Source organism: Oncorhynchus keta, chromosome 28 (genome assembly GCF_023373465.1).
Source record: "Oncorhynchus keta strain PuntledgeMale-10-30-2019 chromosome 28, Oket_V2, whole genome shotgun sequence".
Lineage (NCBI taxonomy): Eukaryota > Metazoa > Chordata > Actinopteri > Salmoniformes > Salmonidae > Oncorhynchus > Oncorhynchus keta.
The window spans coordinates 45,147,219-45,163,901 of NC_068448.1; the positions used below are offsets into that span (position 1 = coordinate 45,147,219).

Genomic DNA, 16,683 nt, shown 5'->3' on the forward strand with positions numbered 1-16,683 from the left:
AGAACTATAAAACTGTGAGTGCCACTGAATGTTTGGTATAATCTTTTGTCAATACATTTTTGCTTTTGTAAAGTATGCCTTCTGTGTGGACTGTGGAGTATCAATTGAGGGGTACACTGCGCAGGTTGCTCAAGGTGAGATTCCCTGCCATCTGAACCCCTTTGCTTTTCAGTGATACAGGACACGGTCTGTCTGAGACAGCGTCATAAAACCATTCATTCATAAATCTCCCGATGCACTCGAAGGGGGAAGGCATTATATCACTACATGTAAAGCGGCCATCATTCTAGAGGAGAAAACCTCCTGTCGACACACAGATATGAATCTGAATTTGGTCAGCCCAGCAAAGACTAACCAACAGGTCTTGTGGTAACGGTAGCCAGACGAGCTACACTTTTAGTAATGTAGGTTGGCTCAGTGGGTTGTTATGATGGATCAGGTTTAACTGCAGTCTTACTCTAGATCTTCATTAAGTAGGAGGTCCTCCTTTAGAATTGTATCCAATAGGGCTAACCAGCCAGATGTATATAAGCAATTCTGGAGCATTAGGCCTATAATTTCAGCATTTTATATTGATGCTGGCCATTTCCACAGTAACAGAGTGATGCTAAGACTCAGATTGTTCCCTTTAAAATGTATGCCAAACTAAAACCAATGACCAATGAGTTAAATACAGCTTACAACTCTATGCACAAGGACAACTTTTAAACAATTTCCACTGAACATTTTACACAAAAAAAAACAATTACTTGAACAATCTGAGGGTGCACAAAGTACGTGAGGATAGCTGGGGGGGTGGTTGGAGAATTTAGCATTTTTCAAACACCTGAAACATCTTTTCCCTAGTCATTATGCTTAGTTCTATGTAAAAAATAAAATAAAAATTGCTGTCTGTATCCTCCTGACTGACTAAAGAATTTATACATGCTTCTCTGCAAACATCTGGGTAAAAGAGAAAGGAATGTGAGCCTTATTCAGTACATCCCACTGAGCAAAAACGTATTGAATCAATGTTGTATCCACATAATTTCAACAACAAAAAATCAATGTGATGACATTGAATCAATCTGAAAAACTGATTGGATTTACAAAAAGCCATCAATGTAAGGACATGGTGATTTTGTTGTTGTTGTTGAATTCATGTTGAATTCACGTTAGTTGACAACTCAACCAAATGTAAATCAAAACCAGACAATGAACTAATTTCTGTGCCCACTGGGATTTAGTTATTGCTTGCTTTTCTAAAGGTTAACTAAAGCAAACTTCATCAAATTGATAGGTGGCTTGTAGTATTACAGAAAATAATAATAATTGAGGGGGCATGTGCCCCCTAAGGCATGATGCCCTTGAGTGCAGATGCAAAGTTTAGTAACAGAATGATGACACCAACAGCAAACTTTGCATCTGTACCACTCTTCAAGTAAATGTGTTCTTGTAAAATGTTATGTGTGTCACGTTCTGACCTTAGTTCTTTTGTTATGTCTTTGTTTTATTATGGTCAGGGTGTGAGTTGGGTGGGTAGTCTATGTTCCTTTTCTTTGTTGTGGTTTTGTGTTTGGCCTGATATGGTTCTCAATCAGAGGCAGGTGTCATTCATTGTCTCTGATTGAGAATCATACTTAGGTAGCCTTTTCCCACCTGTGTTTTGTGGTTGATTGTTTTCTGTTGAGTGTTTGTATCTGCACCAGACATAACTGTTTCATTCGTTCACTTTGTTGTTTTTGTTCAGTGTTCTATTACTTTATTAAAAATATGGACACTTACCACGCTGCGCATTGGTCCTCACCTCCTTCCACCGCGGTAATTGTTCAAAGTAGTCAATGTACATAGATGTGTATGGTTTGTTTAACTTTGCAATCATTTATTTTAGTTTGACATACATTTTAAAGTGAAAAATCTGAGTCTCAGCATCACTCCGTTACTGTGGAATTGCCCCGATTGCTTTTCATTTAGTCTAAAATCCATGTGTTCCTCAACTCATGTCAGACAAAAGATAATCCAACAGACTCTCCCTGAAAGTGTACATGTAATTCAATCTGATTAAATATTCTTTCAGCCCTTTCAGGGCTCTGAATATGAGATGAGGGGGGGATTCATTTCTGTTATGTGCTTTTGCATAACAGTGAGTGTCTATTTAAGACATGACAGGGTTGACAAGAGAGAAACCCATCGGTCCTGTGCTGCTTTAGACAACATGCAGCCATGTGAACAGGTGGAACCGCGGGTTGTGTCCCTCCAGGGGACATCGGAGTGGCTGTCATTCCACGTAGAGCAGCTGTTGCCCTGTCCAGGCGACAAAGTCGAGCGGGCGGTGTTAGATCATTAGGAAGTGGCGGTCATTAGAGAGATCCCTTAAAGCAAGCCAGCTGGGACATGACAGGGGTTTACAAGGGCCAGCTACGCACGTGGCTCAGACTGAGCTGAGGGTTTGGTGGCCATTAGGATAATTGTTTGCTTGAGGACGTGTCAGTCACAGTTACCACATGAATGTGATCCACGTATAGTATTGTAATATCACGTAGGCCTAATGTATGGTACGATAACTGTAAAGCACAGCTAAAGATCAACCTTCTCCATGACAGGCATGTCAAGCATGCACCTTCTAATAAGTTGCCATGGAGAAGCAGTAATTTGCATAAAGCTGTTGGTGCACATTGTTGGCACCTATTCCCCCCTCTGTCTCAAAACAAAGACCTGCAACAGTGAGCAGTGACATCTGTACAAAACTATGCAAATATATTAGTCCTTGTCAATCACCATTCTTACACAGTCCCTCAACAATCCACTGGGTCCTTCCGTCACTGCAGTCCCATCTTCACTGCTACCATTGATGTAATAATGGAATTATGGGGTGACTGACAATCTGTCTCTCTCTTGGGAGGAATAATGAAAGCATGGGATGATGGACAATGTGTCTCTCTAGGAGGGATTATTTGGGCAAAAATCCCGCTTCCTTCCGTCTCGCTCTCCAGCCCCCCTGGGGTTCAGTGGTGAAAGGGTTTTGGGTTGCAGGTGATAATCTCACCAGCTAGGCCACAAGTAAAAGGCCCTACACTTACAGGTCCAGGTAGAGTAGAGTTACTCCACCATTGTCCGTGAGCTCATTTAACCTCCATGGTGCAATGAAATGCCTAGTCTGCATCCATAAATGGCACCCCTTTCCCTATAGCATGCACTACTTTTACATAGGCCTCTGGAATGTAAACTCCTTTCAAATGGGATGATAAGAACGTGTTTTATCTTGAAAAGGGATGGGATTCTGTGATGACCTTCACCATGTTTCTGAGGTCCATCTGGCTGTCCTCGTGTAAGGGCTACACAAACACCCAAATCAGACACTATGATTGCCCCAATGTAGACAGAATACCACAAAGCTTTGAAATCAAGCTGCTAAGTTGGCGACTACCTAGCTGGATGCCAGTCTGTTTCTGCTAGCTTGCTAACTTCTTATGGAATTGTCATGTTTAGCATGACAATGAATGACAAGGAATTGGTTGGTAAGATAACAGACAGTTCTGGGACCAGGCTAGTGACTACCTCTAGGGGTTTGCAATGATGTAGAAATTGAGAGCAAAAATGTAAGAGAAATTGATAATAAAAACACGACACACAATTGACAAAGCGAAAACCAAGTGGGAGAAAAACAAAAATGGGTAAAAATATTACCTCAATAGCGTCTCTCTGCCTGCCACAGAATGACAATGTCTCTTAAGGGTCGTTCCATTTGAATTCAATACATTTTTGACCGCACGCCTTTTGAGTTGAACAAAACACTCCATTCATATTTGCCTATGGTAGAATTGGTCAGAAAGTGACTTTTTCTACCTAAAATGCCAAAACATTCAGAAGATAGAGGTGCTCAAAGTTTATGTCAATGTTTGGGCAAAATAAAGGCCGGTCCATACGTCTGTGGACGTTGAAATCAAGGCTGGTTGAGACCGGACCAAAATGAAATGAACTAAATTAATGAAAGAGAGAGAGCGTGAGGTTGTCCAGACTTTTCAGACTATTTCTTTGACCACCAGACAACAGAAAGAAAACAGATTCCAACTGAACATAACAGTATGCCACTGGAATAGAGGACAGTAACAGACTCAACTGTGGTTTGTGACTACTATGATTTTCCTCATCCATTTTTCAGAAATTCTGTTAACGATTTGGTAACAGAATTTTGCGTTTTAATCACTTAATAATTCATAAACAAAATGGATATCAGTCAAACACTATAACTAATCAAACTTTTGTGAACTTTCATTATCCTCCCTCATGAAGGATAGAAATGAGAAAATATCTTAATGTGGATTTTTGGAAACTGAATTTCAAGGCACAAGACAAAGTTTCTTAAACCTACAGAAGGCATATTAGTTGGCAGGGGTCTTAATATTAGTGTTTTTATGTATTTTATAATACCTTTTAAGACTTTCTGGTAGATGGTTTCTTAACCCCTTTTCCATCCATTTGACAAACATTCAAAGCCCTTGCTTATTCCTCATTTTTAGGATGGAAAATATTAGAAAGATTTATATATGCCTTAATTTAAGAAAAATGTTGACTTAGCTTTCATCTGACACCCAATTTGACATGCTCCTATGAACTTCACATATTGCTGCTCATGGGTATTTTTTACATGGAAATGACAGTAATCAATGAGTGGAAAAACACGGGGAAAAATGGTGGGCCGTGGTGTGTGTTGTTGGCCAAACTTGTCTGCCATGTGAAGTATCCTGTGTCTGAGAGCGGGAGGGAGGTCAGGCAGTTGTGTGAAGCACAGTGTACGGGCAGAGGAGGCAATTGCATCAATTGCACCATTAGGCAGAGGAGGCAATTGCATCAGGCCTCACATCATCAAGGGGCCTCGTGAGCTAGCTCGTTGATGATGTGTCATCAAGGGGCCTCATTCTGTCTTGCTTCAGCAGTAGCATAATCTGTGGGAAGCTTCAAAATTGCAAAGGAAACAGGGAGGGATGGCTACTGTGCCCATGTTAATGAGGCCATATTTTTTTCAAAAAATGAATTACTCCATACAGCAGAATAATAATTTATAATAATAGTGACAGAAGGTCCCTGGAGAGGGACGGAAACTATACTGTTACAATTGGACCAGCAAACTGTGAATCAACACAGTTCAGCTAACCTAGCAAACAGATTGTTGATTTGCTAAACAGCTTTAGGATTGAGTGCAGCGCAAACATCATAATAAATAACAATGCAGCTCCAAAATTTGTTCGGTGATCAAGAATATGAACCGTTTACTGAGCAATGGGGCATCAAGCAACAAATACTAGCACTGGTCTTTTGGTATGTCCATTTTCGCTTGAAATGTATAATTTACTCATGAAGCTTGCATTTGGAATTTGTTGTTCATTTATTATTAATCCTACTGTGGCGATGATGCACCAAAGGCGCGTTTGTCCACTTGCGCCCTCCAAACTCCCGCCAAAGCTTTGTTCTCTTGATGAAATGTTTGCTGTTGCTTGCACATGTTTAAATGTATATGTGGCAAATCTATATTCCATCTCATCCTACAATAATTGTTAGCATTTCATCCAGTACCGTTTATTGTAACACTTAGACATTTCCATCGATGATTGGAGAGCTGACTCCGCACCCTCGTCAGGATAAAGCTGTATCCCATTAGACACCTTCTCCAGCTACATAAGCCAGTGCTCTGTTGCTTAGAAGAGAGCTGAGGGTTATATCATATGTTGGTTGTTTCTCAGAAAGAGATTTGGTATGTACTATGTTAGTTGTTGCTGAGAGAGCTGATTGTTATGTCCTAATTTTAGTTTTTTTTTTAACAGTTTTTGTTGTAAGTATATTGTATTATTCTGTTTCATTTGTTCCCCGGGGGGAAGGCACCTAGGGAGTGCTTAGGCATGAGGCCCGTGGGCATACATAACCCGTAGTATTCACTGTCTATGCACACTAGGTAAGACCTGGGTGGACCACCCCCATGTATTTTGGTTAGTGCACCAGGTGGTGCTAAGTTAGGTAAGTAGTGAGTAGGCAGGTAAGGTAGAGGGGGCTTTGACATTTACTTTCATTGCGTTGGTTCCGTCCAGCCCCTTTTCCCCATATTACCGTATGAAGGAAAACAGTCAATTATCTGCTTTTTGTCATCCTTACTTGCACCTACAGTCCCATACATCTTTCCCTCCACGAAGAGTTGAATTTTAGCAGGGTGTTGCATTCCCTCTTCCTAGAGGAGTACGTAACAACCAACTACTTTGTGCATGACACAAGTAATTTTTCCAACAATAGTTTACAGACAGATTATATCACTGTATCACAATTCCAGTGGGTCAGAAGTTTACATACATTAAGTTGACTGTGCCTTTAAACAGCTTGGAAAATTCCAAAAAATGTCATAGCTATAGAAGCTTCTGATGGGCTAATTGACATAATTTGAGTCAATTGGAGGTGTACCTGTGGATGTATTTCAAGGCCTACCTTCAAACTCAGTGTCCCTTTGCTTGACATCAAGGGAAAATCAAAAGAAATAAGCAGAGAAAAATAATTGTAGACCTCCACAAGCCTGGTTCGTCCTTAGGAGCAATATCCAAACACCTAAAAAGGTACCACGTTCATCTGTACAAACAATAGTACGCAAGAATAAACACCATGGGACCACGCAGCCGTCATCCTGCTCAGGAAGGAGACGCATTCTGTTTCCTAGAGATGAACGTACTTTGGTGCGAAAAGGGCAAATCATTCCCAGAACAACAGCAAAGGACCCTGTGAAGATGCTGGAGGAAACAGGTACAAAAGTATCTATAACCACAGTAAAACGAGTCCTATATAACCTGAAAGGCCGCTCAGCAAGGAAGAAGCCACTGCTCCAAAACCGCCATAAAAAAGCCAGACAACGGTTTGCAACTGCACATGGGGACAAAGATCATACTTTTTGGAGAAAAGTCCTCTGGTCTGATGAAACAAAAATAGAACTGTTTGGCCATAATGACCATCGTTATGTTTGGAGGAAAAGGGGGGAGGTTTGCAAGCCAAAGAACACCATCACAACCGTGAAGCACAGGGGTGGCAGCATCATGTTGTGACGGTGCTTTGCTGCAGGAGGGACTGGTGCACTTCACAAAATAGATGGCATCATGAGATAGGAAAATTACATGGATATATTGAAGCAACATCTCAAGACATAAGTCAGGAAGTTAAAGCTTGGTTGCAAATGGCTCTTCCAAATGGACAATGACCCCAAGCATACTTCCAATGTTGTGGCAAAATGGCTTAAGGACAACAAAGTCAAGGTATTAGAGAGGCCATCACAAAGCCCTGACCTCAATCCTATAGAAAATGTGTGGGCAGAACTGAAATAGCGTGTGTGAGCAAGGAGGCCTACAAACCTGACTCAGTTACTCCAGCTCTATCAGGAGGAATGGGCCAAAATTCCCCCAACTTATTGTGGGAAACTTGTGGAAGGCTACCCGAAACATTTGACCCAAGTTAAAAAATGTATAGGCAATGCTACCAAATACTAATTGAGTATATCTAAACTTCTGACCCACTGGGAACGTGATGAAATAAATAAAAGCTTAAATAAATCACTACTATTATTCTGACATTGCACATTCTTAAAATAAAGTGGTGATCCTAACTGGCCTAAGACAGGGCATTTTTACTTGGATTAAATGTCAGGAATTGTGAAAAACTGAGTTTAAATGTATTTCGCTAAGGTGTATGTAAACTTCCGACTTCAACTGTACATATAAGCACTTGGCCCCTCCCAGGACCATACAATTAGACATTACATTCAATTGACTGCCTTGCAGTGCATTTGGAAAGTATTCAGACTCCTTCATTTTTTCCACATTTTGTTACGTTCCAGCCTTTTTATAAAACGGATTAAATAAAACAATTCCTCATCAATTTACAAACGATACCCAATAATGACAAATCAAAAACAGGTTGTTAGAAATTGTTGCAAATTTATTCCAAATAAAAAACAGATACCTTATTTACAGTGCATTCGGAAAGTTACATTAAATTTTGTTACGTTACAGCCTTATTCTAAAACGTATTTAACTGTTCCCCCCTTCAATCTACACACAATACCGCATTAAGATTAAACAAAAACAGTTGTTTTGCAAATGTATTAAAAATAAAAAACTGAAATATCACATTTACAGAAGTATTCAGACCCTTCACTCAGTACTCAGTACTGATGAAGCACGTTTGGCAGCAATTACAGCCTTGAGTCTTCTTGGGTATGACGCTACAGGCTTGGTACACCTGCATTTGGGGAGTTTCTCCCATTCTTCTCCACAGATCCTCTCAAGCTTTCAGGTTGCATGGGGAGTGTCACTGCATAGCTATTTTCAGGTCTCTCCAGAGATTTTCGATCGGGTTCAAGGCCGGGCTGTGTCTGGGCCACTCAAGGACATTCAGAGACTTGTCCTGAAGTCACTCCTGCGTTGTCTACTTAGGGTCATTGTCCTGTTGGAAGGCGAACCGTCGCCCCAGTCTGAGGTCCTGAGCACTCTGGAGCAGGTTTTCATCAAGGATCCTTCTGTACTTTGCTCCGTTCATCTTTCCCTCAATCCTAACTATTCTCCCAGTCCCTGCCGCTGAAAAACATCCCCACAGCATGATGCTGTCACCACCATGCTTCACCGTAGGGATGGTGCCAGGATTCCTGCAGATGTGACGCTTGGCATTCAGGCCAAAGAGTTCAATCTTGGTTTCATCAGACCAGATTCTTGTTTCTCATGGTCTGAGCGTCCTTTAGGTGCCTTTTGGCAAACTCCAAGCAGGCTGTCATGTGCCTTTTACTGAGGAGTGGCTTCCGTCTGGCCACTCTACCATAAAGGCCTGATTGGTGGAGTGCTGCAGAGATGGTTGTCCTTCTGGAAGTTTCTCCCCTCTCCAGATGAACTCTGGAGCTCTGTCAGAGTGACCATTGGGTCACCTCCCTCAAAGTCCTTCTCCCTCGATTGCACAGTTTTGCCGGGCAGCCAGCTCTAGGAAAAGTCTTGGTGGTTCCAAACTTCTTCCATTTAAGAATGATGGAGGCCACTGTGTTCTTGGGGACCTTCAATACTACAGAAATGTTTCGGTACCCTTACCCCGATCTGTGCCTTGACACGGTCCTGTCTCGGAGCTCTACGGACAATTCCTTCAATCTCATGGCTTGGTTTTCTCTGACATGTACCTTATATAAACAGGTGTGTGCATTTTCAAATCATGTCCAATCAATTTACCACAGGTGGACTCCAATCAAGTTGTAGAAACATCTGAAGGATGATCAATGGAAACAGGAAGCGCCTGAGCTGAATTTCGAGTCTCATTGAAAAGGGTCTGAAAACTTAAATAAGGTATTAGAAATTACATTCAATTGACTGCATAGAATTCATACATTGACCTTTAAATGCAAACTGCCACTGATCTATAATTACCATTATATGCTTAGATATAAATGCTTTGTAGAAAAGGCCCATGGAGTTGGTGGAATACTCCTTTAATTCATTGCCATTTACTCAGCTGGGCCAGGGGCGCTTTAATTAGGTCAGGTGGAAATGTCCTACAGATCTCAACTCCATAAAAGGAGGAAATTGCCATCGCCTGATCTCGCTGCTTTCTCTTCCTTAACTCCATCTGATCCAGAAGTTCTGTGCGTCCATGAATCCACGTAAGTCCACCGACTCTTACCTTTCATCTGAATGATCTGTGGTGATTGGGAGAGTGGGCCATTCAGTTATTGTTTATAGTTATCACCGCGGAGCGCGGCTTGGAGCGCACGCTTCAAACATATTGTGTAATGTGAATTGTCATTGTTTGCTAACTGATTGACTTTGATCATGGAGATTATAGATTGTATAACAATTCACTGTTTGTATTCTTTCATGATTTGTGATAATTAGTTATGAGCCTAAATGACTCGCGAATGATTACTATTGACTTCTTAATGAACTGGACTGTTGAATTCCTTAACTTGTGTTAATAATGACTGATATGATTTGCTCTTTGATTATGATTTTGATTGTATACATGTTATTTGTTTCCTTTGTGATGCAGCACAGACTACTCAGTAAATATACCACTTTATGGTTAAAGGAATTCCTGCCTCAGTCTCATACATTCCTCTGTCACCTGACACGTGACCACCTGTTCACCTTCACTGTCAGTCATCCTACCTGTCCAGCAACCCACACAGATTCCACTAATCTTTCATGCTTTATGAATGGAAAAATAGATGACTTTCCTTTGAGTTCATAGAATTTATACATAGACCAGAGTTCAGGTGGGCCTTTTGCGCTTCAGCCACCAAAGGGAAAGGAGGGGTGTTCAATAACAAAATTACTAAAATCATGAGAAGGGCTTACAAAGAAACACTTCCAAAAGGACTAATTCGAGGTCGAAAGGAGTTGGAGCACTCAACAACAAAAAAGCTGAGATGGATTAAAGTGAGCGAAAATAAATCAATTGTACAGGATGTGAATAGGCGACTGACGTTTCGACATCAAACTGACATCTTCCTCAGAGTGACCTGACCATTGCATTTAGCTCTTGTTTATAGCCTAGTGGCCCATTGAGACACAACAATGTAAGAAAATAATCATTAGACACTCTGGATGCTAAGAGGCTAAACTCTGATTTTTCACTATCCTCATTTCTATAATGTTGTTGCGTAGATTTGATGTGTCTCTGGATTCAAAGACACCCAAATATCACCTGAATATTTTGACATTGCCTATTTATTTTACCTTTATTTAACTAGGCAAGTCAGTTAAGAACAAATTCTTATATACAATGACTGCCTACCGGGGAACAGTGGGTTAACTGCCTTGTTCAGGGGCAGAACGACAGATACTTACCTTTACCCCTATTAACAAGACACACGATTTCTCTTATTATTAGCATTATTTTGTGCTGTAATTTGCCATTTACCTTGAACCATATTATCATTATTATCTTCTTAGATTCTAACATTTGTTTAACATGAATTTTCTTTAGTAGAGAAGTAGTGGTTTCCCAAACTCGGTCCTGGGGCCCGCCATAGATGCACGTTTTGTTTTTTGCCCAGGCGCCACACAGCTCATTCAAATAATCAAAGCTTGATGATGAGATGGTTAGTTGAACCAGCTATGTAGTGATAGGTCTAATCCCTAAACGTGCACCCATGGGGGCCCCAGGACTGAGTTTGGGAAACCCTAAGAAATATTCAACCCCCTGTCAATGCATGTTAGAATCACCTTTGGCAGACACCTTTGGAATCATCTTTGGAAGTCTTTCTGAGTAAGTCTCTAAGAGCTTTCCACACTAGCATTGTTACCCATTATTCTTTTCAAAATCCTTAAACAATGTCAAATTTGTTGTTGATCATTGCTATTGAACCATTTTCAGGTCTTGCCAGTTTTGAATTTAAATCTGCTATAAAATCTAACTTGGCCACTCAGAAAAAATATGGCCAGTTACATTTCCTAATGTTTTGTTTAAGCTGGCATTTTACCTGATAAAAGTAGGCGGGCACACTGATAAAAGCACCTGAGAAAATTAGCTACACATCAGTCAGAGCGCTGTCTGCTGATAGAATATGCCCTTCGTGAATTCTCATCCAAGTGGAAAAGTGCAAACGAAGCACAACATTTGTCTGATGCGGAGCAGAAGTTACAATAAGAAGAATTTTAGTTCTGTGTAGATTTACTGTGTGAAAAACGAAGAATTCTGCATTAATGTGATCCCTAAGTTTAACTTGCTAGTTATCTAAGTAAGTGGCTGAATTAATAAGGTGACGGGGCATCGTATTGTGTTAACCTTCTGCTGTGTTGGAGAAGTCAAAGCCCTTTGGAGGAGTTATCTTTTGATTTCCTTGCATTTTTTCTCCTCTCTGTTCTCAGCCAGTCTGCTCCTCCCCAATCTTCTCCGGTGTACACGTCCACCATCTTCTCAGAGCAGAGCAGGCAGACCAAACTCAATACTCCACACAGTCAAAGCGAGTATATACATGCTGCTGCAGAGCCAGTACCGTTCTTCCTTCAGACAAGCATACATCAAAACTTTGTTCATTTGCACAATGTCTCTCATTCACATCACTTGTATATGTCCAAACTCACAGAAAATGCCATTCAATAGCTCCTATGAGCTGGATTACCTGTCTTCGCAATTTGTTAGCATATTCAGCTAGCAGCCTCCATGGCTGTTAATGAGTTACGAATGAGTCGATGACCCTCAAACTACACAATTTTATTCAACAAAATGCACCAACCCTGTGGTGATCTTCATGCACCATTGGCCTCAGAGAGAAGAATAAGGTAAATCACGGGCCTATACCGGCAGGTGGGGAGAATGGGGGTAATACAGGCTATATATCAGCATGATTTTCTAAATGTCATTTGGCCTTTTGGCATTTTTACTAACAGTTGTATGGAAGAAGCACACTTGTGAGAACAGCCATAATGATGACACTACGCTCTCATTATAATGATACATCTATTAAGATATCTAAATATGAGCTATTGCATAGCATGACTTGAAAGTGCTATAGATATGCTATGGATATTTTTCATTAACCTTTCATTATGCGGTTGGGACCTGTTAAACCACATTCATGAAATGCTTATAGATGTGTAATAAATGTGTTATATGATCCAAGTTTCTCATAATAGTAGAAAAAAGTGTCATTAATCACCCACGGACTGGTTCACAATAATGGAATATTCCACCCTGACAGAGTTACCATGCATTGTTTCCCGCGATAGGATTGGAAACGTGACTTTTATTGAAATGAAGCTGTGAGGCGCTTTCAACGCGGGGCAGAGAAAAGAAGACATAAACTAGACTTATTTTTAACTGAAAAATGTCCTAAGTTGATGGATTTTTTAGGAAAAAGACAGGTAGGTGCTGCTGATTATACTGCCATCGTGGTTGAGGCAGAGGACATGCATGTGTAGCCCATGTATTTGATGCTGTCTGGCCAAAAAGAGTTTACTCCTCTTTTTGCCGGTAATATGGTAATATGGTAATATGAGTAATATGAGCTTGCTTGCCCAAAGTCCAGCAGCTAGCCTCTGTAGCTAGCTAACACTAGTCAGCTGAATGCTAGTTAGCTCATTTCCCCCCAACATCCCCCAAACCCCTAACGTCAGTCACTCTCTAGTAGCTTGAGGGTGAAATCACCTCATGCTCAACATTTAAATGAACTGGAAAATAACGGTAAGTTTTGCAACTAAAGACACCCTTCAAGCTAGCTGACGACCAATTTTTATTGCACTTATATATATATATACACACACACACACACCCACATACATATAATACACGTGTGTATGTATAAATATACACACACATATTTTGTGGGACACTCTGTACTTTGGTCAAATTGTCACGCTGCTACCTTACAACGCATGCAATGGGCTTCTGCTACACTAGACAGCTAGCTACTCCATAGTCCAAGCTATGGTAAGAGCTAGCCATATTTCACTGTCAGACAGAACACAACTCAAACTGCTGAGAAGACAAATTACTAGCTAAAGTTACATGTAAACAAACAGCACCTCTGCACTGAATCCTGTGTGCAGAGGTCTAAATAAAGTTTACAATAGCACTACCAATGACAGACTTCGGTTGCATTTTTTTTTTTAAATCAGGCTTTGCATGTGGAAATGTTGTATAATACACCTTTAACTAGAGACTTCCCCTTAAAACCAACAAATCCCTTTAAAAACAGGCCTGGGGGGAATCAACTTGAGTCAGAAGCATTCATTCTAATGTCAATTGACTACAAAGTGTCAATAAGCTCATTTTGTTCATAAAGTCAGTCTTGTCTAAAACGGAGTTGGGAACATCAGTAAGTCACAACGAGTAAATGAAGGTTGGGTTTGGATTACAATTATGTGCAAAAAAATAATGCCCCCCTTTGCCAAACTCCAAGTGCAAATCACCCCTTCTAATTTGCTTCCCTTCGTTGAATGGGGCTCTGTTGTTTCATCTCCCCCAATGCAAAAGATCGCAGCCCTATAAGGATTGACCAACTATGGTTTGCATGCCCTGCCAAAAGACCATATCATGCAGAACAGGTGGCTGGAGTTTGTTGGTCCCCAGTGCAGTGGTGGTAAGTATACAGGTAGCTAGACCGTAAACTCTTGGTTATGTATATTTGGAAAGTTGTATAAAGAAATACCAGGGATGATAAATTGGCCCAGCATCGCCCGGGTTAGGGGAGGGTTTGGCCGGCTGGGATGTCCTTGTCCCATCGCGCTCTAGCGACTCCTAGTGGCAGCCGGGCGCATGCACGCTGACTTCAGTAGGCAGCTGTACAGTGTTTCCTCCGACACATTGGTGCGGCTGGCCTCCCAGGTTAAGTGAGCAGTGTCAAGAAGCAGTGCAGCTTGGCAGGGTCGTGTTTCAGAGGATGCAAGGCTCTCGACCATCGCCTCTCCCAAGTCTGTACGAGAGTTGCAGCGATTGGACAAGACTAACTACCAATTGGATTTCACGAAATTGGGGGGGAAAGGGGTTGTTCCACAGGGATGCTGGCCCATGTTGGCTCCAATGCGTCCCACAGTTGTGTCAAGTTGGCTGGATGTCCTTTGGATGGTGGACCATTATTTTTACACACGGGAAAACAGCAGCATTGCAGTACGAAACACACTCAAACTGGTGTGCCTGGCACCTACTACCATACCCCATTCAAAGATACTTAAATATTTTGTTTTGTCCATTCACACACTGAATGGCAAACATACACAACCCATGCCTCAAGGCTTAAAAATACTTATTGAACCTGTCTCCTCCCCTTCATCTACACTGATTGAAGTGGATTTAACAAGTGACATCAATAAGGGATCATATCTTTCACCTGGATTCATCTGATCAGTCTGTCATGGAAAGGTGTTCCTAATGTTATGTATACGGTGTATAGATCATTGTATGTATTTATAGATATGGCCTACAGTAAATGTGTATTATTGTAGTGTCACCATCCTTACTGAAAAAAATAAATGCAAATACACACAATGTTAAGCTACATATTAATTTGAAGGCGTTAATAAGCTGCCCATTGATTAGCACAGCAATTAATAAAACAGGACCGTGTTTGCAAAACACGTCAATATTACACAGGTAAGCTAAAGGTGACAGAAATCAGGCAGACAGACCGTCTCTATAGTCCTCTATATAGGAGTGACTGTGTCCAACACACCGCCACCTGGTGTTATGTTGGGCACCTACTGACCCAGGTTTGAATGCTAAGCAACCTGAATGAATACACATTGTTTAAAGTACAATAGACCAACATACCTACAGTAGTTGGTTAAAGCTGTGTGCTGGAAATGGTTGTTTAAAGCTGTGCGCTGGAAATCTTTGGTACAGCATGGGTGGAGTAGACTAGGCATTGTGGCTATGTTCTGGCCCCTGACCATCCATTACTACATAAAATAAGGCCGCAGCTGAATATAGTTGCCTACCACTACTATGGAATGCATCGGCTGTACCTGCTGCTACAATACAGAGTACAGACAGGAAGGCACCATCCGAAAGGCATCACCATCCAACCCCAATGATTATTAGATTCGTTACGATGTAGACTATAGGCCTATCAGGGAATAATGTTCCAGGCAATCATGCTCCAAACAGAATTATGCTTTTCTTGTCTCCCCTTAACTGTCAATATGTGTATCCCACAAGTTGAATCGCTGCCACCGGAGCAACCAAACAGATAGACCAACCTGCTCTTTTCGCTTTTGCCAGCGACCGCATGGGCTTTCCTCCAGGATTTCACTCTCATCTTCACTCTCCTCCTCCTTCCCCTCGGACCCTGAATTGCTCTCCGGGACAGACATAGTCATTGTATTCCGTTTTTATTGTTATTTCCCAGTTGGTTTCACTCGAATGTAGCGCAAATGTCTATGCAGTCTAGAATCCCCGACGACACAGCTATAGTAAAGAGCTCAACACATCTTGCTGTGAGCACAGGGGTAAACCGTAGCAGTCAAAAATAAAGGTTTCATTAAAATACCTTCAAAATGTACGCCTGATAAAGTTCAAATAAAAGCTTCAATTAATTATATAATAGTCGTGTTAATAGGTTAACCGAGGGAAAATATTATAGTCCAGTTTGCGCGCTCAACTGCACGCAAAATAGATTGCGAAATGTTGCTCCTTACTATCCGTATTCACAGATGAAGAGCCAAATCATGTGTATGGAAAAAAGTTGTTCTTCCGTTGCCTCCTTTTGTTTCGTTAATTATCTCTCCCATTGACCGTATAAAGTATATATTTTTTTACATCACCTAACACCATGCGTCATTGTTGTTGTTGGTTAATTCGCTTCTTCTTCTGTGAATTCTATATGGCGGTTGGCAACCAACTTTAAGTATCGCCACCAGCTGGACTGGAGTGTGGACCACAGACATTGAAGGTCTAAATCCTACCCAATAATCAAATCTCCAGAAGAAAAGAAAATACATAATTAAATACTACAACTCCCGAAGATTTCCCCGGCAGTTCACTTAATCCTGGCTTTTCAACCCCGTTACTCCTCAAATCCAATAACAATCCCTCTCTTTCCCTCACATATTTCTGGCACTGAAATAGAACATGTTCCACTGTCTCCATCTCCTCCTGACAATGATCTTACGCAGGTGTCTTCCCTTTCTCTCCCTGTTCCACAACTCTTGCCATTTGTTTTTAACCACTGTTCTTATTAAACCCTTGGCTTCTACTTTACGGATT

The 16,683-nt window shown here is 41.2% G+C and overlaps 1 protein-coding gene across 1 annotated transcript in view; it reads right to left on the reverse strand.

Annotated features, from left to right (window-relative positions):
- LOC118361475 (nuclear receptor-binding protein 2-like) overlaps window positions 1-16,279 on the reverse strand; it is an 84,746-nt gene extending 68,467 nt beyond the window's left edge. The window contains exon 1 of the mRNA XM_035741440.2: window positions 15,678-16,279. Within this exon, the coding sequence (XP_035597333.1) occupies window positions 15,678-15,797 (120 nt within the window). The 5' untranslated portion in view covers window positions 15,798-16,279. The remainder of the gene's footprint in view (window positions 1-15,677) is intronic.
- Between the last annotated feature and the right edge of the window lie 404 nt (window positions 16,280-16,683).